Source organism: Manacus candei, unplaced genomic scaffold, assembly GCF_025592945.1.
Source record: "Manacus candei isolate 608988 ecotype Guabito, Panama unplaced genomic scaffold, ASM2559294v1 h1tg000046l, whole genome shotgun sequence".
NCBI classification, from domain to species: Eukaryota; Metazoa; Chordata; class Aves; order Passeriformes; family Pipridae; genus Manacus; species Manacus candei.
Window position 1 is genome coordinate 14,146,000 of NW_026138094.1, and position 26,854 is coordinate 14,172,853.

Here is a 26,854-nt window from a genome sequence, read left to right on the forward strand (position 1 = left end):
CTTTGCAGGGTCTTTTGCAGGAAAGGAAACAGGAGTGAGAAAGGTCTGGAATCTCATGTAGGTCTGGCCAGAATCATGTTATCTTAAATAACAGGTTATCTGAAGCTCGGCCAAACCTCACTTTGCACAAGTCTCAACACCACACTAGAGCTGTAGGAATAAAGAGCAAGACCCAGGCTGTCTGCAGGGGAACTGCTCACCAGAGCTCTGGTCCAACTTCAGCACTGTGTGAACAGTGTGTAGGAAGCTGCCTGAGTGATCCCACTGCTGCTGAGCTCCAAAATACCCAACCCTGTCCACACCCTCACTCCGTCCCTAAGCTTCAGTGATTCTCAGCTCCATGGCACTGGAGAGGATAAAGCAGCACTTAAAGGCAAGTTTTGCCTGGAGAGGTCCAGCCTTCCCCCGTGTCTGAGCATCCCATCTGCTGCATTGCTCTTTTTTGTGCCCCAAAATGCCTCTTTGGAGTGGAAACAGCCAGTGGAGTGTTTGGCATAAGTGGTGTGTGTTGTGCCTGGTTTAGCTCTTGTCCCAGGGAGAGGATGTGCCCTGTGCTGGTTTCCAGTTGCCAGCTGATGGCAGCAGTGGATCTGCACAGAGGCAGCTCTGCCTCCTCACCTGCCTCTGCCCTTCACTGCTCTGACCACATTAGCCCAAATATTGCAATTTCAGGTTAGAATGCAGCTTCCCACTGCCCTGCTGTGACCCAGCCACTGCCTCTGATAAGTAAGTCATACACAGGAGAGGGATTGGAGAGTGGTGTGGAAATAATCCCGCTGCTTCGGAGGGGAAAAACTGCCAGAAACTTTCCTTGCCTGCACACCCACCTGCTGATGTGTCCCTTCACGCACAGCAGCACTGGTGAATCATCTCCAAATATAAATGTCAGGCACTGAGTTGTTCCTCTTCCGAAGACAGGACTGATCTTTTGGACGGGACAATTCCCCCTCCCTTGGAGGGACTGTGGGGTTTGCCTGGCTGGTTATCCTGCTTTTCCCTGGGATGTGTCAGTGCATGGCATTACACTGAAAGGAAAAGATTACCCGCTTGCCTTCTTAAACACAAACTGTGGTTTTAGGGGAAGAAAGAGGACAGTACACCATTGTTATGTTGTTCCCTACCTCAGTCTCGCACTGAAATATTTAAGGTCCCCCATGAATAATGCAGCCTCAGCCCCAAGCCTGTTTTGCACTTCACACTAACCGGGCCCATAAAACACCGGGATTGCTCCCGGCATACATTATGCCGTATAGAACATCTCCCACCGAGCAAAGCTTTGTCTTCCCAGCCACAAAGGCTGTTGGGATTTTTTCCCTGTCTCCAAGAGAGATAATGAGCATGAGAGCTCTTGCTTTAAAATATTCGTGGGAACAAGTCACCTGTGGATTTTTACCTGGTGCTAACTAGCTGTGGTCCACACCGCATCTCCCGCGTACGCTGATCCCGTGTCATTCCCTTTTCATCCAGCTGCTGTGCCTTATGGCAGGAGAGCTATACAGCACTTAATCTATGGAAAAAGATGTCATATTAAGCTGACAGGCAGGAGACAAACTGATACATTAGGAGTCAGGATTGCTCCATAACCCAAAATAGGAATTATTTCTTTCTCTCGACTAGGAATTATGCACCTAAAATGCAGCAGGGACCAGGAGCAGCACTTTGTAACGGCTTGAGGCTCATACACACGCTGTCACATGAAGCATGTCCCTTCCCAGAACCTTTTAAAGTTCAAGAGAGATTTTTTTAACATTTTAATGTTGCTGCTATTAAGAACAGGACCCCTTTGGTGTCTGGTTTAGTCACTCCCAGCCAAGCTGTGCAAAGCTCTCCCCTCCTCCAAGGGAAAATGAAGCAAGAGGGAAAAAAATGTGTGGCCCCAACCCTTTCCCATGAAGATACCTTTACACTCACCCTAAACTACAAAGGTGAGGCTCTTGATGAATTTTGGATTAAAAGGAGCAATATGCCTCCCTGGACATCTGGTCTGTCGTCAATAATGACATTAGGATCTGTCACATAGGAATTGCCATCTGTGATCCGGTCAGAGGCCTTTCAAAGGGAAGGAATGGGAGGGTGGAGATCAAGGAAGGGTTTGCTGCAGGGAAGAGTGACTTGGAAGCCCCAGAGGTGCATGTGCCCTTCTTTCAGCTCTGAAAATCACTCCATTCCTCTGCCTGCTAAAGGAAAAAGGTATAAGTATCTTGGGTTTTGGACACTTTCCCAAACCTGTCCTGTTTGGAAAGACAAGCATCTCTGGGAAACCCACCTGCTGCCATGGCAATAACATTAAAACCCCCAGGGACCCAGTGAGGCTATTTTCCACATATTTTGTTTGTCTCTTTATTAGTTAGGTATGAACTCTCCCCACAAATACCTAAGATTAGTCTGATCACCAGCCCATCAGCTGTTTATTTAAAGAGGTAAGCCCTCATCTTGTATTTTGGCCATCAATCCCCATTAGTTTCCCTGTATGGTTGATTGAATAGTCCATTGCCTGTACTAATAAGCACCCATTAGTTGTCCCAAAGAGCATTAGTTTTATTAGAAACAATTCATTTCAGCCTAGGCCAGATGAAATGCTTTTAGCTGGATTGTTTTGATTGCATTACTTGGGAGGTGGCATGTGAGCACCTGGAAGGTTAGAGAGGTGCTGCATCCGACTGAGCTGCTTTTGCTGGAGAAATGCAGAGAATGTGACTGTGAGCAAGGTGAGGATTTGCTGCAATGGCAACCAAAAGGCACTTAAATCTGCAGAAATGCCTCTTTGGTTTGCTCCCTTTGGGTCAGTCTAGAAAAAATCTCCAAGGATTTGAAGCAAATGTTCCCATCACCTGCCTGGCTTTGGGCTTTGGAATGTCGGTGGGTCTCCAGACTTGCCATTAGTGTTTCTCTTCCTCTTCATTTCTCATTCCTCTTCTTTTCATTCTCCCTCTTCATTCCTCACACCACCAGCCCAGAAGTTTCCCTTTTTGCAGCATTTCGGGCTGCAGTAAGCTGGTTACAAGCAATTTGGCTCGCTGCTCTGCAGAAAAAAAGTGTGGAAGGCAGGAGGAACTGCTGCAAATTGCTATTCAGCTGCTCTTCATCACACTGGCTCTGGCTTCCATCTACCCGACAGCCCTGCTAAAAGGATAATAATGCTTTAAAAATTAGAGTCAGCCGAACAACTACTTCATAAATTCATGGCCTTGCCCTGATCCTTTCCAGAAGTTTTTCTTTCAGACTGAGTCCACATCAGACCTTGGATTCCTTCCCTTTGGAAATGCTGCTGCTTTTCTACTTTGGGAGTACTCGCTGGATCACCCAGCTATTGAAAGGGGGTTACCAATTATCTGTCATTATCCCAAAACAAGCCTTGTTTTGGGATAATCTTGTGCTCTCTCCTTCAGAGAACACGGGATAATCTCCCCATGATGTTGTCTCATTGTGGGGTTTTGTCCTTGATAGATAAATCAGTCCTGAAATCCTATTAAGAGCTATTCTACCTCCCCTTAAAGGAGACAAACTTACCGATGAAACAAACTTCTGTGGGACTCAGAAGAGACCCTTGGCTTTGCCTACCTGATGGGAAACAGCTCTGGTTTGCAGCAGCTATTCCCATCTGCACCACTTCTGAAAGCAATTGTTCTAACACAGCCTTGGCTTTTATATAGGACTGATAGTCCTTCTCAGCTCATCAAATCCACCATGAGCTACCAGCAGGAAACCAGGGCAAATGGACTGGGGGCTTGCTCAAGATGTGGTGGGAAGGCAGCCCTTGGTGGAAAGCCTGCTTGAGTGGGTGATACAGCATCTTTTCAATCCGTGTCATGTCCTATCTGTGGCAAGAGATGAATTGCCTCATTGGCTTTTCTACATACTCCAAAGGTGTGGAGTGCTGGATGAGCTGGATGGGAGTTGAGCTGGTGCTCTGAAATATTGTCTTAGAAGCAGTCTCTCAGATGTCACTGCAATAAATACACACTCCAACTTATTAGCAGTCCCTGCTTACTCTTCAAATTTAGGGTCTCTATGTTACTAAGAAGGTTCTGACAATAAAAGAAAAACAAATCCATCAGTAGTGAGGGGAGTTGGAAAATGTTTTTTAGAAGGAAAGAAGATTTCATAAAAAAGTTGAGTGAGGTGTAAAAAAGGAAATCTCTTATTTTGCAAATCTGACAGCTCCAGCAAAGTCAAATTGCTTCTCAAGGGATATCATTGGGAAGAGGGAGCCTACTCAAGTCTGAGATTCATAAAAACAGAAAGGAAATAGTTGATGTTGTCTTAGATTTTGGTTTTTTTTTATTTACTCAGAGCTGTTCAGCTGTGAAGGATTCCAGCACCTGCTGTGCATCTGTAGGGTTTGTTGTGCATGGGATCGGAGTCTCCCTATGGCTGTTTTTGTGTCTGAAAATACTGACAGCGAACTGAATCTCTTGAGTCCTTTTCCTTCTTGGCATTTTGCTTTTGGCCTCCTCTGGGCTTTGGGAGTCAGGGAGTTGCTTCCTCCATGAGCTGAGAAGCACATCTTCTGCTTTTCAGACGTACAAGAAAGAATCTTCAGGCTTCTCCATTTTTTGGGGAGAAAAGTGTGAATATTTTTGGGGAAAGTATGAACATGTGAGATATATGAATATATCTCATATAATAAGGACCATTCTCTTCCAGTGGTGTGTTGCCATGTCCCACTAGTTCTACAGTGCCAACCCTTTCTAGAGCCCATCAGTAACTTCCCTTGGTGCAACCCATAAATTTAACCCTGCAGATTAATTCTGGTGGAGCTGCAGCAGGGTCTGGGTCTGGCTCATTTCCTCCTTGTGAAGGGAGGATCTCTCCTCACTGCAGAAGCTGCTGGGGCTGTAATATGTCTCCTGTGCCACATCCTTGCCCGAGGACGGGCGAGCCTGAGCCCAATCTTCAAAAATAAATCCATCACAGGAGCAGGGAGCGGATGGAGCCACTGCACATATAAAGGTCAAATGATAAAGGCCATGTTAAAATATGCTCATAGGAAATGGCAGCTTATAAGTACTCTGTGATCTAATTACTTATGTCAGGCAGATAAGCCTGGACAGCAATTATTTTTAACCTAAATCACGCAAACAACTGCTGTAGGAGCTTTGCCAGTTCTCAGAATTTCTTTCAGTTCTAGTTTTTGGGGCAAAACGTGGAGCTTTGCAGGACAAACAGCTGTCTTAAAGGATTGTTTTTCACTTTCTCTGAAGGTGGGGAACTACTTTAGTTATCTTTAGTTATTTTTCTCTTTTACTCTTCTGAGAAAGGGAAACCACACACATTGTAGTCCATGGGCAGCCCACAGGGCTGAGCCTGGTTTGCATTGCACGTGGAGGAAGACTGGGGTTTATTTTCCCACTGGCATTGCTGGAAGTGGACAAAGGGAAGACCTGTGGCTGAATACAGAAATTCCTCACGCAGAAGAACAGCAGCTTCTGGGTCCTGCTGGGTTGGTGAGATGAACGGTGGTTTGGAGAGGGTGAATGTTGGTCCTTACCCTGCCACAGATCTTAAGGATGGAGCGAGGGACTGCACCTGAGAGAGGAGCCACGCAGGAGCACATGAGACTCATGGTCTCCATCAAGAATGGAGATCACAGTCTCTGATCCATCTCTGACTGCACACACAGAGATGCCATGAGGACCCTAATCCCAGAGCAAGAGCATGGGATGGGGAATCACGTTTTGCAGGCAGGTGTCACATCCTTCTGCTCCAGCCTTGCACACAAAATCCACATCCTCTTGGTCCAGCATCATCTTCCAGCTTCTGCATGATTTAAAATCTTCCCTTGTTGGAGAAGCTTTCTAGCAAAAAACATTTCTCTGTGCCTTACAGAGACGTCTTGGGACCACGTATCATCTTACAGAGCGCTTCTGTCCTGGCTCTTTGACCTGTGCCCGAGGGAGCTGCCCCTGTTCTCTCAAGGTCATTTGAATATCAGCAGAGACGTTCATCATCCTGGGGCCTCAAGGAAGGTATTGATCACCTATGATGAATCGACACATGTGTTGTGCAGGAGGAATGATTAGTTAATGGATGAAAGATGTGAGAGCTCTTGCTTTCATCCCAGGTTGCTGCTGCTGCTTCCTCCTTGACACGAGGGTCTTCCTGCCCCCGTGGTGTGGAGGATGCAGAGGAGAGAAAGAGAAGGGTTGTGGGATGGGAGCTGGTGGATGTTGGTGGCACCTTCTCCTGGGGACACAGCCTGGGTCGTCCTACGTTCTTTTAGCTTTCCAGTTTGGCCTGACTGACAAATCCCTGAGCAGTGGTTTTGCAGCAACACTCCAGCCATGTGACATGGGGAGGTGCCACATATGGTCCATAGGGACCACAGGGGACAGTGTGGGTGCTTGAAGCACCAGCATGTAGTGGGATCATTGTGGAGCTCCACATCTTTGAAGACAAAATGAGGAAGGAGGAGATGCCACAGGCCTCAGTCGTGCTGCTTTCTCAGCCTTCAGGAATTACTGCAGATAGTGATGTATTAAATCTTTGTAAACCAGTGCAGTATTGCACATCCCCTCTGAGAGCTCTTCTGCATGAGGTGTTATTCCAAAGGGCTGTTTCTGATTGATTCTTTTCTCCACTGATTTTTTTTTCCTATATGAATGTTTTGGAAGAAAAGCACGTTATTCCAAATGCGATTAAGTCATTTGGAAGAGGATTATGGTGTTTTGGAATAACACCCTCTTATTCCAGAATGAGATCAGTCACACGGGGAGTTAATCGGAAACAGCTATTCTGCTCCTCTGGGAAGCCTCCACCAGCATGACGAGCAGCCGGAGTCGCTCCCACCGCCTGCTGCCCACTGGTGCCTCCGTCCCACAGACCCGTGGGGTCTGTGGCCAGACGGTGCGTTATGGCTCAGTAATTTAGAGAGATAATTTAATCGCTTCTGGGCTTGACCCTGGGTTTTCTGTAGTACTGAAACCTCAGAGCACTGTGTAGAAATCACAACAAACAAACAGGCATTTCATGGCTGAAGGCGGACACGATTCATAAAGGGGTGTTGCCTTCAAGAGATGTTTGCTTCCCCAAAAGCCTCTGCATTAATTTCAGTAAGGGCTGGATCGAACCACACCAGAGGCAGCTGCGTTGACCCCTCAGCATCGCTTTTCCCAGCAGCCGTGGCAAGCTGCATCCCTTGGCCGTGGTTGTGAAGGCATCAGCATCATCCATGGATTGTCTAGAGCAACCTGGCCTAGTGGAAGGTGTCCCTGCCCGTGGCAGGGAGTTGGAATCAGGTGATACTTTAGGTCCCTTCCAACCCAAACCATTCTAGGCTTTTATGATTCTGTGATCACGTTTCATCCTCTGCCTGAACATGCACAACTCTGCTGCTGCAGCCATCTCACTTCATGATGCAACAACCCAGAAACTATCGGCTTCCACATGCCGCACATTATTTTTTTTTTCATCCTCTGATATGTATTTATTATTGAAAATTAAAGGGTTTCCTAAATTTTTATTTCTGAGCTGGGCCAAACACAGCTTAGGCAGTAAGCAATGCATATTTATTTCCAGCTCATGAAGGAAAAATATAACTTCTTTCCTCGTGTTTCTATAATTTCTTTTCTGTGCATATGCAAATTGCCGGTTTATTTGTGCAAGATTTATGCAACTAAATGATGGGGAATTATAGAGGCAATTCAGCACTTAGAAAGAAGAGAGACAATTGCTGCAATTTGCTTGTGCCTTGTGCTAATTCCTTCAGAAAATGGTTTTTGCTCATTTATTTGCACCGAGCACCGATTTCTGCACCCCTAAGCAAGCTCGGGAAATGTTCTCTGGGGTCAATAGACTGCAAATGGTTTATATTTCTTTCTGCCTGTGCCATTGCCTCCCCATAATACTTTATAGCAATTAGTAACAATAATGAAATATAGCTGTGATTTCTCAGCGCCGGAGAAAACGCAGCCAGCGCTTGTGAATCAAGCACATTTTCTGGTCAAATTGGCCATTTAAACACGCTGCTCAGGAAGCTTTAAATCCACCTCGATGGAACACTCCGAGCTAAGCTCCATGGGGGGGGAACACCACTGGAAGCAGATTTTTTTCCCTGACAAAGCTGAACCTGCTCTGTGAGGCAATGCTGCTGGGTTTGGGGGAACCTCTCACCCTGGCATGAAGTGATGTGTGATGCTTGCTCACAAGAGCATCCTCACTGATGCAGGGACCTTGGCTTGCAAAGCAAGTGGCAGCAAGAGCTGAGGCAGCTCCCAGGTTTTCCTCCACGTGCCTCCTGGGTGAGGCTGAACAGGGACATCCCATGGGGCTGGGATTATAGAATCATGGAATCATTTATGTTGGAAAAGACCTTTAAGATCATTGAGTCCAACTGTTAACCCAGCTCTGCCAAGCACCATCACTAAATCGTGTCCTTAAGTGACACATCTAAGTGTCTTTTAAATCTCTCCAAGGGTGATGACTCCACCACTGCCCTGGGCAGCTGTGCCAGGGCTGGACAACCCTTTTGGTGAATAAGTTGTTCCCAATATGCAATCTAAACCTCCCCTGGTGCAACTTGAGGCTGTTACTCTGGTCCTGTTGCTTGTTACTTGAGAGAAGAGACCAACCCCCACCTTGCTACAACCTCCTGTCAGGGAGTTGTAGAGAGTGATAAGATCCCCCTTGAGCCTCCTTTTCTCCAGGCTGAGCCCCTCCAGCTCTCTCAGCTGCTCCTGGTGCTCAAAGACCCTTCCCCGGCTCTATTCCCTTCTCTGGACAGACTCCAGCACTTCAATGTCTTTCTTGCAATGAGGGGCCCAAAACTGACCCCAGGATCTGAGATGCCTCACCCGTGCCCAGTACAGGGGGATGGGCACTGCCCTGGTCCTGCTGGCCACATTATTGCTGACACAAGCCAGGTGGCACTGGCCTTCTTGGCCACCTGGGCACACTGCATCTCATGTTCTGCCGCTGTCAACCAGCATCTCCAGGTCCTTTTCCACTGGGCAGCTTTCCAGCCACTCTTCCCCCAGCCTGTAGCATCACATGGGGTTGTTGTGACTGAAGTCAGGACCCGCCACTTCACTTAATGCCTTAGTTCCGATGCCCGGATGCAGGATGGAGACAGGACACAGGGACGGAGGGCCAGGGCCCCAGGAAGGTCCTGGAGGTCCTGCAAAAGGACTTGTTGTAGTTAAATGTCACAAGACAGCTGGTGCCCAGCACTTAGGAGAAAGGGAAGTGATTTAGGTTTGGTCATTATCAGAAAAACATGTGCGGAGGACAGGCAATGAGAAGAGCAGCCGTTTTCTATTAGGATAAGAGTAGGTCAGGTGTAGTTAAAACTGGGTAAATGGAGCAGGAAATGTGGCTGTATATTACTCACCCAAGATATATTGCACACATTAGCCTTGTTTGATCGGGTTGTTCGAAGAATCGGAGCTCTGAGTGGTGTTTTAGGGTGGCCAAATCCAGGCTTTGTACTCTATTAAAATAAATATATTGCTCGTGTTTAATAAAGTCTCTGAGTTTCCATGTAACCAAAAGTCTGCAAGTGGCCTTTGCTGGGAGTCTGGGGTCTTAATGAGTCCCTGCCTGCGACGGGCTTTTGAAGGTGGAAGGTGTGATATTAATATTGTTTATGTAGCAAACTAATTTATGAATATTCATTTAATGACATTGGCGGCTTCCAACCTGTTTCTGCTCTTGGGAGCTCTAATGGTTTTTCTCTCCTGGCAGAGAGCTGCCTCGTGGAAGCACCACAGGCTTTGCTGTGGGGGCTCATGGGCTGCCCTGTGCCATGGAAATGCATCAGGGCTTGTGGGACAAGGATGGTCAGAAAACTACAAGGCTGGTCTGAAATCTGGCTCTGATAACTGCCCTGTTTTTGTAGAAGGATTAAGGAAAAGATGCTTTTCTCTGTTAAAAAGCCCCATGCAGTGCAGGCAGCATTATTGGACAAGTGAACATGTGTTTAGCTTTTTTTTGGTGCATGAAGCTTTTGAGTCTTAATGGAGAACTGTGTGTCCTCTCAAAGAAAGTGGATAAGGAGGCACTAAGGTGGATGATCATTATATGCTAAAATTAACTTTGTTAGGTAATCACCTAAAAACTAATACCTTTTATCTCAACCTTGGTGTCCTATGCAACCTCTTTATCTGCATTTACATTTGATGGTCTTTGACCACCCTTCTGTGCATGGACAGGCTGTTTATCATGTCCCTCTAGCTCCCTCCTAACCTCCTGGATAAATACGATGGATAAATGTGTGGCAACATCCTGCTTTCCTTTCAGGGTTGGAGTACTGAGGTTCAGATCCCTCTGAAATGCTTGGATCCACACGGCCAGGCTCATCACAAGGTCAGGTGATGTGTAAAGCAGAGCAAACCTCCCTGGGGGCAAACCCTGCTCTGGGACTCAGCTCAGCGAGATCCAGATTTAGTCATCCCACCAGGAAGAGGGAGGCATCCAAAAGAATTGGACCCCTCTCTTCCCTACCTGAGCGCTCCCAAATCCTGGTCTCTGGAGAGCAGCCTCTACTGCAGCTAAAGATGCTGCTGCACATACAAACCAAACACCACACCGAGTGTGGGGACACTCTCCCAGCTCCCCATTCCCTGGCTGCCCCGGCGCGGTGCTCGGCGCATCATCCACAGCCCCCACCCCATCTGCGGGCAGTAAATCCCGCGGCAGCGGTCGGGGCTGACCGCGGCTTCGCTCCCTCTTTGCCTCCAACAAAGCTTTATTGTTTCGGCGTGACCTGCTTTTAGGAGCCCCCTGAGGTCCAGCCGTATATCTGTCCTTGCCAAATCCTGGAGGGTGGCTGGGACCCCGGCGGGGTCAGCGAAAGGGTACGTCACGGCTGGACGGCAATTATCCTCCGGGCTGGGAAAAGCCAGGGCCGAGGCTGGGCCGTGACCTGAGGTCTCTTAAAAAACCTTTGAAGGGTCCCAGGCTAGCGAAGGTTGGGTTGCTCTGCATCCTCCCCCGGGCATCCTCTGCTAAAAAATTTCACTCGTTCTGCTTAATGGTTTCTTTATTTGGACGTGGCGTAGCAAACACACCCCGCTTTGCCCCGGCACCCCTGGGCTTTGGGGATTGTCCTTGGACTCTTTATGATTTCTGGGCGCTTTCTGATGAAATCCAGCAGGACTGAAGTGCTGTGCTTCAAATCTTTAGTTCATTAGTTGCCCATTCCCCAGCTCTGGGCACTTTCTGCCTGGCAGAGCCATTAAATGGGGTTAAATTCAAAAGAAATGGCAAATTGTGAGTGTGCAAACTGCTCAGCTTGTGTTAAACAGGAGAGAGAAGCAGACCCTGATGGAAATGGGCAAATTTAAACCAGGAGATTGGTATCTGGGACATCTCAGGAGGTGTCAATGTCCCCTCCCCATGGGCTGGAGGAGAGGAAGTTGCTCCAGAGGGAAGCTCCATGTGCCACCTCCTGATGCTCAACATCACTTTACTTATTTAATCTCATCCAAGAAAAAGCAGCCCAATTTCCTCTCTAAGCAAGCTTCAGGAGTCAGTGGCAGAGCCTGACCAGCCCTTTCCCTTGGCTCTGTCAATCCATCAATCCACTAAAATAAAAAAGCCATGGGCAGAAGACTCTAGTTTTGGGGGAAGGATACTGTCGCCCCGGGGAGATGCCAGTGTGTCCTGTATGCATTAATGAAACACTTTCTTTCCAGTTAGGACTTGAAGGATGCTCATTGAAAATCAGGCTGCCATGGAAACCAAAGGTGTTTAGTCTTTTGGGAATGCTGTTGGACAGAGGCAGGGAGAGGTGTGGGAAGGGGGGAGAACAGCCTCTGCAGAGGAGGCATTTTAGCAAAACCGTGGATTCACCACCAATCCATCCCTGTCTGTTGCTTGCAGCTGTTAATTGTGGGAGAGAAGGGTTCGTCTCTTTACTGGATGCTCTCCATGGCTCCAGGGGCCTCCTTGCCCTCAGTGTGCCCCTGTGTGGTTGTGGCATGTGGACCCTCATGGCTGGGGAGGCAGGGATTTGCTGCAGCAGTGGCGTGGGATGTGCAGGGGATCAGGAGCCGCAGAGCCCCGAGTGCCTTTGTTGCTGTGGCACCAGGTCCCTGACAGGAGGCAGCAGGTCAGGGACCTTTGGCTGCTCAGGGACCCCCAGTCCTGACATCCCGGTCCCCTGCCCCGCTCTTCGAGGATGAAGCACAGGGAGGTGCAAGCATGGAGAAATAATGGAATTATTGCTCTGTCATGTACCATTCGTTTTAATTAACGCGGCACATCGGCGCTGTGACAGCAGCATTAAGGAAGGTTGGGAGGTTATTGCAAAACAATGTCATCTCCCTACACCTTTTCACTTCCCAGTGCTGTCCCCCTCTCCTTCCCCCACTCATTCTCTTCTTCATCCTCAGGCTCTTGCTGGGAGCCCATGGCCTCAGGCAGGAACTGGGGGCTGATTCCACTCCCCCTCAGCCCCACACAGCCCCTTGCCATCAGAAGTACCTACTAACGTGTGTTTTAATTAGAATAATTAATGAGTTGCACTAGGAAGAGGACCAGAGCAGGTCCCTGTTGCACACACGGCACAGCTCTTCATGGTGGCTCTTATGACACCCTGCACTGATGCTGCTGGAGGTTGTCATTAAGACTAATTAATTACCAAGATATCCAGTGCTTTTGTTCGGGAACCTTTGGATTAGGGGCTGCCATGGCTTGGGCAAAGCCAGGGAGCTGTGCAGTGACTCAGCCTGGGCTTGAAGGCAAAATGCAAAGAAATGGATTAAAAGAGCTAACAGCCACTCTCCCTCCCGTCAAATATTCCTGAAATCAGCACGTTCCTGCAGAAAACCTCAGCGCAATGGAAAACCCTCAGCGCTGGGGCGGGGGCTGTCAGTGCCGGCTGCCCGAGGATCGATTCGCCAGCGAGTTGGATTTCTCCTCTCGCAGCAGTTAATGCTCTGCCAGTGTTTTGCCACCATATCCCGCTCCGTAATTACAGTGACTGCTTGGATCAATTAGCGCCGCTTAAAGCCATTAGCAGCCCAGCCCCTGTAGCCTGGAGCTCATGGCCACAGCTCTGTGCATGGAGGGACCCGTCCTCACGGTACCTGCAGCTCCTCACTTCTTTTAAATTCCATTTTAATCTGGTTTTTCTCATCGTAAAAATCTGGTGATGTCCTCAGCAGGGACTCCGGGACATGCTTTGTCTGTCTGTGAATGTTTCATTTCGCTGGAGTTTCCACGTTGCCTCTTGGGGTTGGCCAAAAGGTGACAATTCTGTTTTGTGATGGGGTTTCTTGCTGGAAATTTGTCCCTTGTTCAGTGCCAAATCCAAACTTCATGAAGGTCTTGAAACATTCACTTGCAAGGGAAAAGGAAAAACGTTTCCTGAGGTCTCCTCCAGAGGGGTGAGGGAAGCAGGGTAAGAAGCAGAGAGGATGAGAACAAATACATTTTCATATCTGAAGGGGGAGAGAAAAATATTTTCTCTGTGTCTCAGTTTCTCTGTTGGAAATGTGAGTATTGCCTCTACTGCCCATGTCACCTGCAGATTCAGAACTCAATGGTTTGGCTTGAATGGTTTATTAACCCAAATAACAAACCAGCTCTGGTGGGGTTGCTCAGTTCAAGGGTGGAGATGAAGATCCAGGCTCTTCACAAACTCATCCTAATGTACTGGTGAGCACAAACACCAGGTTTCCATTCCAAATACAACCATTACCATTCACTTTTTGTCTTATACCAAAAGTGAATTAACATCCAAAACATTCCCCAAAGAAGGCATCTCTTACAAGGTCTCTCCAAAAAGTGCAGGTTAAAAAAATCTCAGGAGAAACCAGAGTCTATTAACCAAATTAGGGACTTTTCCCCTCTTTTCCTTCCTGTGGTGAAAGAGGATTGACCAGGTTTAATGGTGGCACATCCCAACCTGTGTGGCCCTGGCTGTCCCTGGACAGAGCCTGGTATCCCCAGCAGGGAGGACCCCTCTGCATTTCAAAAATGTAAATAGCTCAAACTTACTTTTTTTTTTTCTTTTTCTCATAATTTTATCATGATAGGAAAAAAAATTATAGCTGGTGTAAACCCCACAATATTTTCAGTGGGGCTGGGGTACCCCATGTGCTGGAGATTCCACTGGGGATGTGCTGGTCCATGGGGCAGCTTGGGCATCCCTGGGGAAAGCTCTAGGGGGGTTGATTTGCCAGCCCCAAATCATAAATCACATATCTAAAAAGTCACTCAGGGCACTGTCTAACCCAGTGTGGGGCAACTGCAAATATTTCTGATGTAAGGGATTATTTTCTTTTTGGGCAGTGGCTCACTCTGTGTGTGACATCTCATTCCTAGATCGATGTTTTATAGGCACGTGGGCCCTTGTATCTGCTCGTGGTTAGTCGATAATGCCAAAACATATGGGCTGTCGTGTACTTCTCCATGTATTCCTGTTATATAGGCTCTGAAAATAACTTGAGGGTTAAAAAATAAATAAATCTCGAGGATGGTATTGTTCGTGCTAGATAAAACCCTGTGAACAAAGCAATTGGCATCATTTCACTTGCAAATTGAGCAGCGAAGCAAAATACCATTTATGAAACTGTAATTTATTCTTGGAAAATCAAGCACTTACAATGTCGGCTTGTCGCAGGTTAAGTTACAGAAAAGGGAAAAAATAGATTAATGATGAACATGACAACATTTCAGGGTAAATCATCACAGCGAAAGCCTTTGAAAAGCCTCTTTGCTCCCTGCACAAACGGGATTTTTATTTTTTTTTCACCCAAGAACATTAAACCAGTGATTGCTTCAGGGCTCAATGGTGCTGAGCAGGCAGTGGCAACGTCTGGGGAGGTCCTGGCAACCCCTTTGCCCACGCTGAGGAGCCCTCGGTGCCTTTGGAAGCCAAAGAGCAAAGTCTGGCTCGTTATTTTTTTCCTGCCTGCAATTAGTCTGTCCCTTAACGACCCTCTTTCCTTCAGATGTGCTTATTATATTCACAGAGTCACAGACTGGTTTGGGTGGGAAGGGACATTAATGATAATCCAGTTCCACCCCTATCCCAGGTTGCTCCAACCCCCCTTCAACCTGGCCTTGGACATTTCCAGGGATGGAATATTCTTATCCTTTGGTTCTGTGCAATTAAAATGGGGCAACAAGCAACTCTCCAGTGGGGACATCACCAGTGCCACCACTGGAGCACCAAACCCCATCATCAGCTCCAGGATCCACAGGAGACACTCCATGACCTGGTTCCTTGAAGAAGGTCTCCCAAGTCTCCTCTCTGCCTTGGCTTTTATTCCCCATCCCTCTTAGCCCTTTCTCTTCTGACCAGGAGACCACTCCCCACCGCATGTCTGCCCTTGAGAGCTGGCAGACATCGTGGGGTCCTTGCAATGGGGATGGGAAGAAAATCAATATAATTTGCACAAGATGAAGATAGAGATCATCAAAGTAAGTGAACAGGGGATAAGGAGGTCTGGCCTCGTCTCCTGACATGAGGCAGTTTCTGGACCAGTTGGAGCTGTGAATCCAGCTGGCCTCCAGCTCGGAGTCACATTCTGGATGTGCATCTTATATCTTTATTAAGGGAAGTATCAGCAAATAATCCTAATCCTCATGATTTCTACACCAGCGTCTTCTAAGGTCTCACTCCAAGCTCTGCCTTGGGAATAGGTCTTGGCAGGGAGGGAGGGAACCCCTGATCTTTAAGCAAAGTTCAGATAAAGAAATTAATTAAATGGCCTCAAACACACATTGATGGTGGTGACCATGACATGACCAGTACCCAAAGCCCCCAGAGGGCTGTCTTGAGGAGCGTTTGGGGCTCATGGGATAAGTCCCTAAATGCGTGTTTCAAGATTTAATTCTGCCGTTTAGGCTTTGGGTAGTCAGATAAGGTCGAGTGCAGTGGGTCAGAGTAAGCACAGGAGCATTCTTGTCACGCTGTTAAACCACAATCACCACAACACCGAGATATTTGGGGCAGGAACGGGTGTTTCCATGACTCTGGCCGAGGCATCGCTCGTCCCGGCACGGCGCTCGCCGAAGGTGACGGTACAGCGGAGTTCACGACCCGGGGAGCGATTGCTGGCTGTAATAGTGTGTCATGTATTAAGGGAGCATGTTTGAAACCACGTTATATTATTAAAATTCATGGCAGTGATTTATAGGGGTTTTTAAAAACAGCAGCTTGCCAATATAAATTGGCTTAGGAAAGTCAACTGTAATCCACCCAGGTCCAAATAATGACATTTCCTCCAATACATCCAAAAAGCTGAAAAGCAGAAAATAATATCCAGGCTCCAGAGATAAGGCGAGCACCCAAGGGAAAGAGGACTCTGAAATATTCATGCAGCCGTAGATTGGATGATGGAAATGGCCATTCCCAACGGCTGCGTTTAGGGACTGATGAATTTAGTTACTGTACCTTTATATTTATCGCTCAATAAACAAGACAAGCTCTGTTACGATGCTGAGCAAGACTAATTTAGCTATTTTAGCACTAAGGAAATGGCTTTCTGGGCAAGGCGAGGGGTTGATAATTTTGTATGAAATTAGGAGACTTTTAATTTTGGTGGGCTCTGAGGGTGCTGGGAATAACAGGGCTGGAGACCAGATCTGAGGATAAAATCCCCCCCAGAGCGGTGTGTTGGGGTGCTCACCCTGGGTTTTGGGAGACCCCACACTGAGAGCAAGCAGATCCTTTTGGAGCCACTTGCACCTGCTGATGAAGATGTTCCAGCTCTTGATTTTTAAGATGATTTTTGGAGGCTGAGGATGTCACTATAAAGGTTTTACAGCTGCCCTGCTGGAATCAAGCGTGGCTCTGTAAAAGTGTCAGCAAATGAAGCGGTGATGCCCGAGTGGTATTAACGCCAAAATGACCTTTCCATAGTTAGGGCTTTATGGGATATTATAAATTCTCCCTGTGTTGGCAGGGTTATAACTGGGACATTAGCAGTAACATCTTCTCCAGCAATATCCGAGGCAGGAATGCAGCGTTCGGAGCTGAAAATGCCCAACTCAATTTTTTTATAATATTTCTGGAGCTGAAGAGTTGATTCGAGATGTTTCTATTTGAATGCGCACGGTCAAAAGGAGATTTCTCCTCCTAAAGATAAGTTTTGAGCACTCAGGGTTTTTTTGAGGCTCCTAATATTTCCAACAGCCAAAAATCAAAGCAATTTAAACCTATCGCTTGGGGTTTTTTTATTTCTTTAGTTTCTAAGACTTCAGATTAATATTGTCAAACCTTTCTTTTATTGCCATGAAGTCAGGGAAAGTCCTTTTTAATGAAAGCCACAAGCTCTATGCAATACCTTGACTCCACAATGCTATCTGAAGCACCAGATTCCACTGAACTTACATGGAAATCCCCAGAGTGAGCCCACTCTGATCTTTTTTTCACCTCTTGTGTTGCCACTGGGAAATAAAATCAGTTTATATGCTGGTATTTATTATGAAGTATATATTTGGACAATCCATGCTGCAATTTAGTAGTTCCAAGAGCTTCAGGGAGTTGTTTGAAGGGACTTTTCACTCACCTGCTTATTGAAACCCTCTTTACAAAGTGCTGGGCTCAGTCTCACTGATTTATTCCCTGTGGCCTTCACTGTGACTGTTCTTTGGCTTTGGGGGCAGCTCCAGGAGGAGGGGATGGGGCTGTTCCTCTGTGCAGTGCTGCAGCACGTGGGGCAGTTGCAGGAGGGTGGCCCATGGTTCACAGCCCCTGTTTTGGGGCAAGGACACACCTTAGAATCCCAGAATGGTTTGGGCTGGAAGAGACCTTAATGATCATCCAGTTCCAACCCCTGCCATGGGCAGGGACACCTTCCACTATCCCAGGTTGCTCCAAGCCCCATCCAACCTGGCCTTGGACACTTCCAGGGATGGGGCAGCCACAGCTTCTCTGGGCAACCTGTGCCAGGGCCTCCCCACCCTCACAGGTGCTGCCCCGTCAGCGCCCGAAGCAGCGGGAAAAGCAGACACAGGGATAACTGAGCAGGAGCCAGGATTAACTGGAATCTGATTTGCATTTCCAAGCACAGGTGTCATACTGTGACCCTGGAGGTCTCATCTCACCCACCTCCCAAAGAGCCCCCCTTCTCCAGCAGGTTTCTGCTGATGGCTTGGCTGGAGTTTTATGAGCAAAACATCAAAATAAAACCCACCCAGTCCTTAAATGCTGCATTTTGGAAGCTGCTCTTTGAGAGGACATAAAGTCACCATCCGTCCCTGTGAAGTGGTGATGCCCTGAGTTCCCCTGCACAACCCGCACACCACAACCCCACGTGTGAAAAGAAAAGCCCCACTCAGACTCATTTACTCTAGCTTTATTTTCCTTGTACAAGTAGCCACAGGCTAAAATCTAAACAGAGCAAACTACAAAAAACCTGGGTTTTATTTTATTATTTTTTTTTTTAATACAGAGCTAACAATCATGGGATCAGTGGGATTTCAATATCAAGACAGTTCAAAGTAAGAAAGGTAGAAAATAAACAGTAGAAAAGTGCTTTGCAATTTGGATTTTTAGTATTACTCCTAACAGTTGATTCCCAAAAAGGACTGGGACAAAGGTTTAGCATCAGTTTTATTATGACTTTCTTACAAATGTAAAGATACTGCAAGTTTAAATGATGGAAATACGATCAAAGTACAAATCCCTCTTCACTTGTTAAGTCAGACCCTGATCCAAAGCCCTGTGAAATTAGGCTTGTCCCTGACTTGCTGGGCTTCACACTGGCCCTGTCCCTTCTTCCCACATGATGCCAAAGCCCAGGCTCTGCCCGTGGAGTAAACCTGGAGCTGTTTCCCTGATTCCCAGTGGGCTTCAGTGCCATGGCCCTGTGCCAGCAGCACTTTTGGCTGGGGGTGCTGGTTCTTCCCTCATCCCCATCTCCAGCCCAGGCACCTTCCCTTTCATAGAATCACAGAATCAGCTGGGTCAGAAAAGACCTCTGAGATCATCAAGTCCAACCTCTGACCCAACCCCACCTTGTCACCCAGACCATGGCACTGATGCCACATCCAGTCTGTCCTTAAACACCTCCAGGGACAGAGACTCCACCGCCTCCCTGGGCAGCCCCTTCCAATGCCCAATCACCCCTTCTGTGAAGAAATTCTTCCTGATGTCCAACCTAAACCTCCCCTGGCACATCTCAAGGCTGTGTCCTCTTGTCCTACTGCTGGTTACCTGGGAGAAGAGACCAACCCCTACCTGGCTCCCCCCTGCTGTCAGGGAGTTGTAGAGTGAGAAGGTCTCCCCTGAGCCTCCTCCTCTCCAGGCTGAGCCCCCCCAGCTCCCTCAGCTGCTCCTCACAGCACCTGTGCTCCAGTCCCTTAACCAGCTCTGTTGCCCTTCTTTGGACCTGCTCCAGCCCCTCCATGTCCTTCCTGAGCTGAGGGGCCCACAACTGGACACAGCACTCCAGGGGTGGCCTCGCCAGCGCCGAGTCCAGGGGCAGAATCACCTCCCTGGTCCTGCTGCCACACTGTTCCTGATCCAGGCCAGGATCCACTGGCCTTCCTGGCCACCTGGGCACACTGCTGGCTCATGTCCAGCTGCCATCAGGGACCCCCAGGTCCCTTCCTACCTGGCTGCTCTCCAGCCCCTCTGTCCCAGTCTGGAGCTGCAGGGGTTGTTGTGGCCCAAGGGCAGGACCTGGCACTTGGCCTTGAACCTCACACCGTTGGAATCAGCCCATGGATCCAGCCTGTCCAGGTCCCTCTGCAGAGCCCTCCTGCCTTCCAGCTGATGGACACTCCCCCCCCATCTTGGTGTCATCTGCAAATTTGCTAATGGTGGACTCAATCCCCTCATCCAGATCATCAGTAAGGATATTAAACAGGACTGGGTCTGACATTGATCCCTGGGGGACACTGCTAGTGACTGGACACCAACTGGGAGCTGGCCATCAACTTTTCTTTCCCTTTTTTTAGTTTGGTGGGGAGGGAAATAAATGAGCTGGCGTCAAGTTGCTAGATGGGATCTGTAACCTGCCCGCTCTGGCACGCACAGGGAGGGATAGATTTCCACACACTGTTTGCACAGATGAAGTGAGTAAGTAGCTCCCCCCGTTTGTTTTCATAAGCTTTTAATTTCCTTTTTTATAACTGATCTTCTCAGACTTCAGTGCTGTCACTCAGCTTCCCTTCACCATCCAGAAGCAACATTGCTTTGTAGCTTCTCTCCTCTTTTATTGCCAACTTAAAATCTACAGTCCCTTGTTATAATCTGAGGTGGAAGATTTAAAACTCCCAAACTGGACCAGCACTTAAATATATCAGCACCTTTACAAAACAAGAAAGAAGAAAGATAATGGTAGACAAATAAATACCCGAATCCAACAGTGTGAAAATACCCTGTCACAGCATAAAACTATTCCCTGTTCAACTAAAGACAATGTGGATACTATCCCTGAGGTAGCAGCCATCTCTGGTCAACTTGAGAGCTCCAAGAATAGGTTGTGCCCATTATGGGTTACCAAAAATTAAAAAAAAAAAATCAGCTTTTGGATATTTATTCCTTCCCATAATTTCATCTCACCACAGCCAGAAAATAAGAGGGTTTTTGGGATCAGCTGAGAGGGTTGAATTAGTGGAACTATTTGCTTGGAAAAATAATAAAGGATGAGATTCCTACCCCAAACATGGGTGGTTGCCAGCAGTTTGCACTGGATCCAACACTTGCCCATTACCCAGCGGTTTTATCTCTGGGCAGCAGTTTGGATGAATCAAGGACAGGCTGTCCCTCAGGCTGAAACCAAACACAGGCTCTTTTTTGTTCTTTTTTTCCTTCTCATTTCACAGATTCAAGGCCAGACATACTCTAAGTGACACTTTCCCAAGTTTTTGGTTGTCACAGCTTTGTGTCCAGCCTGGCTCAGGCACTGATGTACAGCAAGAGGGGCTGTTATGTGTCACTTCTCCAGCTGAGAGGCACAAAGCCAGAATGTGCCATTTTGAGTGGTCTTTTTGCCCAGTTTTGTGCACTTGGATAAGTCAGGGAAGACCATGCCCTCCTGATGGATCACCAGACCAGCCCCAGCCCTTCGTGGGCTGAGTTGCCGCAACCATCTACATTACGTCCCAATGGTACGGATTGAAAAGAGTGGAAAAGAAACCCCAAAAAAGAGGAAAAGCTAGACTTCTAAAAAATAGTCTTTAAAGATTTACATCCATCTTCAACTGTCTCAAACCAACACAGAATCTGCATTAGTTTAAGCCACCACATTTCTGCATAATTAAAAAAAAAAAACCAAAAGAAAAAGCTCTACTCTTGACACACTATCGTATTCCAACTAGTCAAATGGCACAGCATTTCCCTTTAATAAAAGGAAGTAGTGACAAATACTTGTTACTATTACAATATCACAATAATATGATATTAAATTAATAGCATGTTCACAGCTTCAGGAAGTCTGAGCTGAACGCTACTCTAGGTTTTGTGTTCACTTTGGCAACGGTACTTATTCAATGTGAACGGTGACGTTACACACACCAAAAAAAACAATAACAAAAGCTGGGCTGGGGTGGGAGTGGGATGGCAGGAGAGGATCGGGTTGTCTTTGATATGAGGTTATAACTTGAACTGTTTGGTGTCTCCTCCTCCCTCCTGCCCTTTCCATCCTCCATCTCTTGTGATGGGCTGTGCTGTCAGACTCACATGGCGCTGTCCCCCCACAGTCCCTTCCCAGGCTGTCTCCAGGTCCAGCGTCACAAAAGGGAACATCCCCCCATGTCCTTGGGAGCAGGGATCGGTCTGATGGCCCATCTAGCCTCTTTGGTGGGGTGGGGAGAGGCTGTTTGGGGGCTTAACGGCAAAGTTTAACCTTTCACATCTTTTTTGTCCTGCCTGATGTCAACAGGAAGAGGAATTATAATGGGAGGGGGCTAGGAACACCAAGCCTCAAGAGCTCCTTGCTCTCGAGGTTGGTGCCATTCAATCTGCTAGGGCCAAGGCAGATGATGTGGAAGGGCAGAGTCCTGCTCCCAGCTAACCCGGCCCAGCACAGGGAAGAGGCGTTTGCTCATCCTCCTGTGTGTGGTATTATTTGCATGGCCATGGGCAGCATCCCACTGCCAGCTGGGCAAGTGATGGGGATGTTTCTCACACAAGGGACTCTCCCACTGGTACCATTTAAAAAAATACAATTAATACCTTTTTTAAAACTTAAAACTCATTTCCTTTCCTGATTCCTTTCACTGTCCTTGCAGATACGGCAACATTTGATTTACCACCACTTACACAGAGAGTTCAAACCTTCACATTCGCCTGGATTGAACCAACCCACGTGGCAGGGAACAGGCACCGTCCCTGCCCCCATCTCACCCCACGGATGATGCCGGTCACACACCGACTCACGAGGCTGCACCACGCCAGGACAACCCAAACCCCACAGTGGCAGTTTGGTGGTTGATCCCTGGAGGGGACAAACCCTCTCTTTGGTGTCAGGAGCTCCTCTGCCCACCCTGGGCATCGGGAAGGGGCAGCTGCCGGCAGCCCCCAGCATCCTCCTCGCCTTGTCCTTCCCAGGGAACTGAGCCCTTTTTGGCTCCACTCATCCTTTGGATGTTCTCCTGTGGCTGGAAATGCGCTGGAAGAGCTGGGAGCAGCTCAGTAGCCTCTCAGGGGGTTCTGGAAGTACTGTCTCAGGGTTTGTTTGCCCGTGGGCGCTCCTACGGCAGGGTGGGCTTTGGGACTAGATGTTGACATCCAGGTTGCCACCCCCCAGGGGTGTGTTATGGTGCTTATGCTGGCACGTGCCATAAATCATCCTGCTGGGAATCAGCACAGTGACAAGGCAGGAAGGTGCCCTGGCTCCAATGCTGGCAGCTGAGTACTCCATCTCTATACACCCAAAATGGACTGAGGCAGCCACCACCAGCACCCAAATCAGCCCTGGGAGGGCAGCAATGCCAGGGAAAACCAGAGAGCACCACACTGCTTGTCTGTGACAGCCCCAACAATCTTTAAAGTAAAAAAACCACGACAGGAATCTCCAAAATCACACCGGAGCCCCTAAAAGTAAAGCTCATAACACTAGTGAAGCATCGTGCTTCATGAGGGGCAGGGTGGGAGAGGCAGGAACTGGGGGAGAGGAGAGGACACACACACACAGACACACACACACAGACACTCACACTCACTCTCACACTCTCACACACGAGCTTCTCTCATGCTTGAGGTAGAACATTGCTTTCAAAGGTTTGGAAGTGCTTTACACGGGAACGACGACGACGAAGCCGCCGGGGCGGCAGGTACAGAGCGTGACTGCTGAGGTAGGACCATGCTTGTACTGACCAAGTGCTATGCTACTTGCTTTTTGAACACGAAGGAAGACGCAGGCATTTCTGCTTCCCAGAAGACATTCATTCCGGTTGAGGTAGGTTCTGAGTTCACTCGGGTTGTCTGTCCAAGTCTTTCAGTAGCCCTCAGGCATCCTTTGACACACACACTCTTTTTTTTTTATTTTTCTGCCTTTTTTTTTTCATATTATTTAGAGTCAATCAGCAAAAAAAGTATCCTGAGAAATAGCAAAAGTGTACAAAGTCATCAAATCCACGGAGAGACAGCCTTCCTGGGCCTCGATTTTTGGAGTCAAGTTAGAAGGATTTCTCCAAATCCAGTCTTCTGGAAATAAAAAATAGATCCAAAAAGTAGTCCTAAAGCTGCTGATCAGGAAAAAGTCTGGGATGCCAGGAGATGCTCCACCATATTCCCAGTCTGTCAGAGACGGGAGAGTTTGTCAAACTCTGCCAAGGAGTCTGTTACTTAGCAGCTGAGGGGAAAATTCATCGTGACCAGTCTCCACGAAGCCGTCATCGGAAGAAACACACCGAGAGGCTCGAAGGAGAGGTCAGAAAGATAAAACTTCACAGAGTTTCCAAAAGGCTGTATACATATATATATATTTATATATATATATAAAAATAAAGCAAAACAAAAAAATAACAATCAGACCGTAGAAATCTTCAATTGACCTGAGATTGACAACTCGTAAAGACATCACCAGCCGCGGGTTTGGTTTCTGGTAACTCCCACAAGAGGCTTCGAGTCTTGGCAGTTTTATCCTTCATTGGCGGGACCGTGGTCGGGAGCTGGAGCAGGGGGGCTGCTGCCACGGGAGGGTTTTGGGAGGGGGTCTGGCTGCTCCTCGATGATGCTGAACTCGTCCAGAGGGAGTGTGGAGATCTGGGTGTCGTCGTGGGGGGCCGGCGGGCTGTGAGCCGACTGAGGAGAGAGAAGGGGACAGTGCAGTGACAACGTCTGATGCGCTCAGCCATGCAGCCAGGTGAGCTCCCATCCCGCTGGACTTACCGTCATTCCCTTATCCTGCTGCTCCTGGGATGGGGATGCTGGGAATAACCTCTCCAGCTCGTTCATATCCAGCTGCTTTCCGTTCAAGTCCCGGTCGTCCCTGTCCCTGCGAGCGGCCCCGTTCAGGACGAAGCTTGCGGCGCTCCGCTGGCTCCTGGGGATCTGTGGGGTTGCGAGCTGCTCCTGCACGTTTTTGCACATCAGCAGCCTGAAAAATAAAGAGATGGAGCCTGAGGGTGAGAAAGATGGTTCCTCCCCCATTCCCTCCCCCAAGCCTGAGTCTGCCTTATCCCTATGCTACGTTCCTTCATCCTTCAATCCATCCTATAAAGTCCAGCATTGCACTGAGGGTGCGACACCCACATGGCATTAGGGACCATCACCTCTTTTGAGCAGTGACATGAGCATCCCTACCTTCCTCGGTACCCGAACATGAGGAAGAGGATGCAGAATATGATGCAGGTGACGCCGATGTGGATCCCGATGATGATGCCGGTCGTGGAGGTTTTATTGTTCTGCTCGTCCTTCATGCAATCACAGGGGGGATTCAATACTGTCAGAAAAAAGGGGGATTGGGGAGTCAGTGGTGTTTCTCTCCTATTGTTCCTCCAGCTTTTGGGGAGCCCAGAGCCAAAGCTGGAGCCTGGGCTGTGTGTATGGGAAGAGGAGATAAAGATGCAGAGCTGGCAGGGGGGTCACTGCCTGCTGAAGGAGCTTCCCTGCTCCTGGCACTCCAAGAAGACACTCAGAGCAAGCACAGGACTGGAATTCCATAGTGAGCCAGCCCCATTACCTGGCTGCTGTCATTAGACACAATTAATGAACAGAAAAGACTCTGATGTTAATTTTTGCCATCCCCTGTGCCCAAGGTGGGAGATGAGAGGTGGTGACCATGCCAGAGCAGGCTGAGACCTGATGGAAAGCACTGAGCAGGCAGATGCCAGTGAGATTAGTATTTACTCCAATACAGACAGAGGAGTTATAACTATCTCTTGAAGATATTCCCACTGGAAGGCTTAAAAGGCTTCCAAGAGCAGCAGGATGTTTTTTACACATAGATGAATATGAAAGGTGTGATCAGTTAAGAGATTCCCTCTAGAGGTTTCCCCTCTGCTGCCACATAAAGCAGCACTTGTGCTCTGCATCCGTTCCCCATTCCAAAGCCACGTGCCCTCCCTTTTGACTAGTGAAGGTCAAAACATCCAGGAGAGCTCCAGGAGAGTGGAGATGCTCAGTGCATCACATCTCACCTGAGGATGGCAGCTCTTAGCCTAGGCATGGGGGCTTGTTCATGTTCATGGCTTCGCCTCTAGCTCAAGCTTATGGGACAAAACTGGCAATTACAGGAACATTGGGTTAGTTTTATCCCCAAAAGTCATCAGGTTGGACTGGCCAATGGGGATGGTACAAGCCACATGGTCAGGAAGCCACCCCAGGGCCAGCACCAGGTGGTCCCAGCCCTGCAGGGTTTTGCTTCAGCACTACTTGTGATGCTGAAAATAAACGAGTGGCTAAAGGTGAGAGCCACAGGGGTCTGGGGGATGTGTCTGGCCTCACCACCTTCCTGCAGAGCAGTTTCCCAAACCACCACCAAGACCCACATCCTGCCTCACCTGTCCTCTCCACGGTTTCCCTCAGGGACACGAAGCGGACAGTGGAGTCTCCATCCCCGTGCTGGTTGTAGGCGAGGAGCTTGACCTCGTACACCACCGACGCGTCTGCCGGGGGAGACACAAGGACAGTCCAGGTGTCACCACGAGTGAGGCTTGTTTGGGAAACGAACATCTTACCAAATACACACAGGATGCTGCAAAGAACTACCTGTTCATGGGAAAGCATTCCAAAACCTGGGGGAGAGCTCCTGCATTTCTCATTTAGTGGTTGGGCAACACATGCCAGCTCTCTCCTGCTGTTTAGGACAGACCCTCCCGGGGCGGGAACACGGAACAGGGTGTCACCATACTCACCCAGGTGGGTAATGTTGTAGGCTGTGACGTTGCTGGCCAGTAGCACTGGGCCTGTGTACTGGGCCAGGTGGACCTTGCGGTAGTACAGCTTGAAGCCTTCGTGCTGGCCCAGTTTGATGGAGGGCTCCCACGTCGCCTGCACGGCGGTGCTGTTAATGACTTTAATAAAGAGGGATGGCATGGCTGGGACTGAAACAGAGAGAGAAAGACAGTGGGTTGCATGTGCTTTTCAGTCTGCATAATGAGAAATTCCCCAGCAGCCTTTCCCTGCGGTCACTGCACCAAAGAATGTGCCAGCTGAGACTGAGAAAAATCAGAGCACACCAGAATCTGGTTTAACAGTTTTGAACTTCTTCATGGAGCTGAAGGAGTTTCCAAGGGTTTCCTCTGCTCAGACCAGCAAGCAGAAGCTACTTTTACACTTCAGTTGCAATCTGATGCTCGGCCCAGTCGGGTCAAGGCAGGAATGCAGCAACTTTGGCAAGGCGTTCTCAAATTCCACTTTTTTGCCCTCACCCTGAGGCAAGAACCTTTCACAGTGATTAATCCCCCAGGGAGGAAGGAACCAGAAGGGATGGAGCTGGAGACATCCATCTTATAAGCGTGCCAGGTACCTGCACTGGCTTGCAGGGTGCAGGGGGCTTGCTCT

General features: G+C 48.4%; 1 protein-coding gene and 1 long non-coding RNA gene across 2 annotated transcripts in view; one reads left to right on the plus strand and one right to left on the minus strand.

Annotated features, from left to right (window-relative positions):
* The window catches only part of LOC127475392 (uncharacterized), a 31,002-nt gene extending 7,169 nt beyond the window's left edge, over positions 1 to 23,833 (plus strand). The window contains exons 3-4 of the long non-coding RNA XR_007906186.1: positions 22,135 to 23,303; positions 23,422 to 23,833. This is a non-coding gene — a long non-coding RNA (uncharacterized LOC127475392). The remainder of the gene's footprint in view (positions 1 to 22,134; positions 23,304 to 23,421) is intronic.
* A 41-nt stretch (positions 23,834 to 23,874) lies between these two features.
* The window catches only part of IGDCC3 (immunoglobulin superfamily DCC subclass member 3), a 97,095-nt gene continuing 94,115 nt past the window's right edge, over positions 23,875 to 26,854 (minus strand). Inside the window, exons 10-14 of the mRNA XM_051797183.1 lie at positions 26,206 to 26,394; positions 25,852 to 25,956; positions 24,653 to 24,791; positions 24,239 to 24,446; positions 23,875 to 24,151 (exon numbers count right to left, since the gene is read on the minus strand). Coding sequence (XP_051653143.1) covers positions 23,987 to 24,151; positions 24,239 to 24,446; positions 24,653 to 24,791; positions 25,852 to 25,956; positions 26,206 to 26,394 — 806 coding nt within the window. The 3' untranslated portion in view covers positions 23,875 to 23,986. The remainder of the gene's footprint in view (positions 24,152 to 24,238; positions 24,447 to 24,652; positions 24,792 to 25,851; positions 25,957 to 26,205; positions 26,395 to 26,854) is intronic.